This window comes from Athene cunicularia, assembly GCF_003259725.1.
Source record: "Athene cunicularia isolate RWA chromosome 27 unlocalized genomic scaffold, athCun1 chr27_part1, whole genome shotgun sequence".
NCBI classification, from domain to species: Eukaryota; Metazoa; Chordata; class Aves; order Strigiformes; family Strigidae; genus Athene; species Athene cunicularia.
In genome coordinates, this window is record NW_020799138.1 from 626,762 (window position 1) to 630,190 (window position 3,429).

Genomic DNA, 3,429 nt, shown 5'->3' on the forward strand with positions numbered 1-3,429 from the left:
GTGCTCCCGTCCTGACAGTTCCTCCACGTTAAACACCAGCGTGGCTCTTGCCTGGTGTCATGCCCTGACGTGACACTCCAGGAGAAGGTGGTCAGGCACGCGGCGAGCCCAGGAGCATCCTCAGCCACCGCCAGGCTGCTCGCGAGGCGGAAGCTCAGGAGTTCAATTAGCGCACGAGCACTGCGGGTTTTTCCTCTTTTGCCCTAAACTGAGTGATCGGAAAGATCAAGTAGCCGGAGAGTTTAGAAAGGATTTTCTTAATTTTACAAATGCTTCATGCCTGTTAAAATCAAATTAAATTTTTAGTGAGTCTTGGCCGTTTGCCATGCTTTTCAGATCTCTTAAAGAGCCTTATTTTTCCTGCAGATAGACTAAACCCACTAATTAGGTTTCTCAGCCTGAAGTGCTGCTTGGAGCGTTCACACACACCGAGGCAGTTTTCCCTTCACGCTGGGGCGCTTGCCTGAAGTGGGATAACGCGAGTGGAGAAGGAAAAGGTGCTGCGGAGTTTTCCTGCTGCTCCTGCCCGCGCTGGGCTCGTAAAGCACGAATGTAACCGCGGCAGTTTGAACCGAGGCGGCGGGTGGTCGGCGTCTCGCCTCGCTCCCAGCGCGGGCAGGGTCTCGGTGACAGGGGGGTCGCAGCTCAGGGCAGGGACCCCCCCACTCTCTGCAGCTTCGCCCGGTGCTTGGGCTGCAGGCGGGGCGCCGGAGGAGGCAGTGGGTTAGAAAAAAAGAAGAGGTTTCCAGTTTGTACGTGTCCTCGCACATACGGCTCGTTTAAGGGCTTTTCTCCGGGACCTTGTGCCGCTCCGGGGGAGGCCGGCGGCGGGAGCCCTGCCGCTCGCGTTGCGCCGGGTGCTGCGTCTCTCCCCCCTGCCTCGGGAGTTCACTTGTGTTTCTCTTTCCCTCCCCGCCTGCCCCACGCGACTCCTGCGACCGGCTCAGGCAGCGATCGCCAAAGTCCTGCACAACGAGGACAGGCACAGGATAAAGGCTTCGCCGTTCGTGGGGCTGGTGGTGGACGAGACGGTGGATGTCCTGGAGCACCGCAGCCTCGCCATGTTCACCACCACCGTCTCGCCCTGCAACGGGCAAACCTCCGCCACCTTCCTGGGGAGCTTCGAGCTGCCCGCCGGCGAGGCCTCCACGGTGGCGGGCAAGGTGGGCGAGGTGATGCGCTCCTTCGGCATCCCCACCATGAAGATCACGTGGCTCAGCGCCGACAGCGCCTCGCTGGTGGCCGAGCGGCTGAGCGGGGTGGGGACGGCGCTGTCGTCCCTCTGCCCGCTCCTCACGGAGATGCACTGCCTGTCCCACGGGAGCTCCCTGCTGCCGGCCGAGGGCATCGTCAGCATCGAGTACCTCCAGAAATACGAGACCACCGTGGACGCCGTGTACCGGCTCTACTCCAGCTTCAGGGGGGAAAGCAACGGCCTGGAGGAGCTGCGGAGTGTCCTGGACCTCTGTGAGATAGACCTGGGGAGCCCCAGAGCCATCCGCTGGACTTCCATTTTCCCAGCTGTGGAAGCCATCGATTCCTCGTGGCCCACGCTGGTGCTGCTGCTGGAGAGCGAGGCGGAGCGGTCGCCCGTGGCCCACGGCCTCTGCGAAGAGCTCAAGAAGTTCCAGTTTGTGGCCTTCACCAAGATCCTCCTGGACGTCCTCCCAATCTTCCAGAAACTCAGCCGCTTCTTCCAGATCGAGGACTTCGACCTCTCCATCCTGAAGCCCATCGTCTCCACCACGGCCACCACCCTGCAGGCCCAGAAGAGTGCCAGCGGCCAGAACCTCCAGGAGTTCCTCAACGAGATGAACGAGCACCCGCGGGACGACCGGGAGGGCGAGAGCCGCCTCTACTACAAGGGCGTTGAGCTGGCCAACTGCTCCAAGGTGCACCTGAAGCACTTCGAGCGCCTGAAGGAGAGTTACCTGGAGAGCGTGCGGGGCAACCTGCTGGACAGGTTCCCCAGCAGCGTCCTGGAGGCCATCAGCTCCTTCTCGGCCATTTTCAACCCCAAGTGCTACCCTCAATCTTTGGAGGACATCGGCAGCTACGGGGTGAGTGAGCTGAATTTCCTCCTGCAGGCTTACTCCCGGGTGGTGGTGAGCGAGAGGGCCCTGAGCGATTTCCCCCTCTTCAAGCGGATCGTCTTCAGCCTCAGCCAGCTCTCCTTCAAGGACCTCTGCGTCAAGCTGGTCTACAGCAACTCCGAGATGCACGAGCTCTTCCCGGACTTCGCCGTCCTCGCGGCCATCGCCCTGGCCTTGCCACTGGGCTCGGTCCTTGCCGAGAAGATCAGCCGGGGCCGGGAGCTGCTGAAGCGCGGCCGGTCGCACCGCGCGAAGGACGAGGGGCTCTCCGACCTCATGAAGATCGCCATCGATGGGCCGGCCATCAACGAGTTTGACTTTGCGTTGGCCATTGAGTACTACGAGAGCATGAAGGAGTCCGGCTTCATCGTGGCGCAGGTGAAGTGAGCGGCAGCGGCGCAGGCAGAGCCCTGCGGGCAGGGACGCGGGTCCTGCGGGCAGCCCCGACCTTTCCCCATCACCGGTCACTGCCGGGGCCACGTGGCCACCGGTGGCTGGTGACCTGCTCCGTGCTGGGACGAGGAAACAGGATCCTTCACAAAGCCACTCCGGTCCCACGACCACCCCTCCCTCATCCCCCCAACATCCGCCTGAACTGGCCAGAATTTGAAATCTCGGGGCCACCTGAAATCCCAGATTGGGTGAGGGTTTTTTGCAAGGGTTTGTTATTTGGTTTCTGGGAGATGAAGGCAAGTCTTCTCTTGAGCTCAAATGTCACATTGCCTTTGCACAGTGATACCCAGCAGCTTTTACTTAATACTCCGCAAAAAATATCTGATTTGTTGTTGTTCTGGAGCCTTGAGAACGAATGCAGAAGCGGCAGCGCATCTTTCTAGCTCTGTGGCAAACCCCGAAATGCCTGGCGGTGTCTTGTTGGTATTTCTTGCGCACAGCACAAAATATTTTTAGCAGTGGCATCGAGTCATGATCATTTCAAGAGCAAGAGATTCTGAGAATGGCATTGTAATCACCAAGGAAATAGGAAAATTTAAATGTATCATTGTGTATATATGTGTATGTGTATATAAAAAGAAGTATATATATAAATATATATATTAAAAAGGTCTATCTTAATTTTCCTAGTGTTTAAAGTACAAAGATATCTAAAAGGACTTTTTTTTTTGCAATGACAGAATAAATTATAATCAGGGGTCCAAAAATAATAAATAGCAAATTCCTGGTCTTTTCAAAATGGCATCACGTCCCTACGTTCCCTCAGCTCTCGGTACCTTGCAGCCAAAGAGTCTTCTAACACCTACTTCTGGGCCAAACCTGAGTTCTTCAGCTTGGGCTTGTCCTTGTGACGTCCCCGTTACCGAGAGGCGGGCGAAGCCGT

General features: G+C 57.6%; 1 protein-coding gene across 1 annotated transcript in view; it reads left to right on the plus strand.

Annotated features, from left to right (window-relative positions):
* C27H17orf113 (chromosome 27 C17orf113 homolog) overlaps nucleotides 1-2,604 on the plus strand; it is a 38,092-nt gene extending 35,488 nt beyond the window's left edge. Inside the window, exon 2 of the mRNA XM_026864587.1 lies at nucleotides 737-2,604. Coding sequence (XP_026720388.1) covers nucleotides 737-2,480 — 1,744 coding nt within the window. The 3' untranslated portion in view covers nucleotides 2,481-2,604. The remainder of the gene's footprint in view (nucleotides 1-736) is intronic.
* Nucleotides 2,605-3,429: the final 825 nt, after the last annotated feature.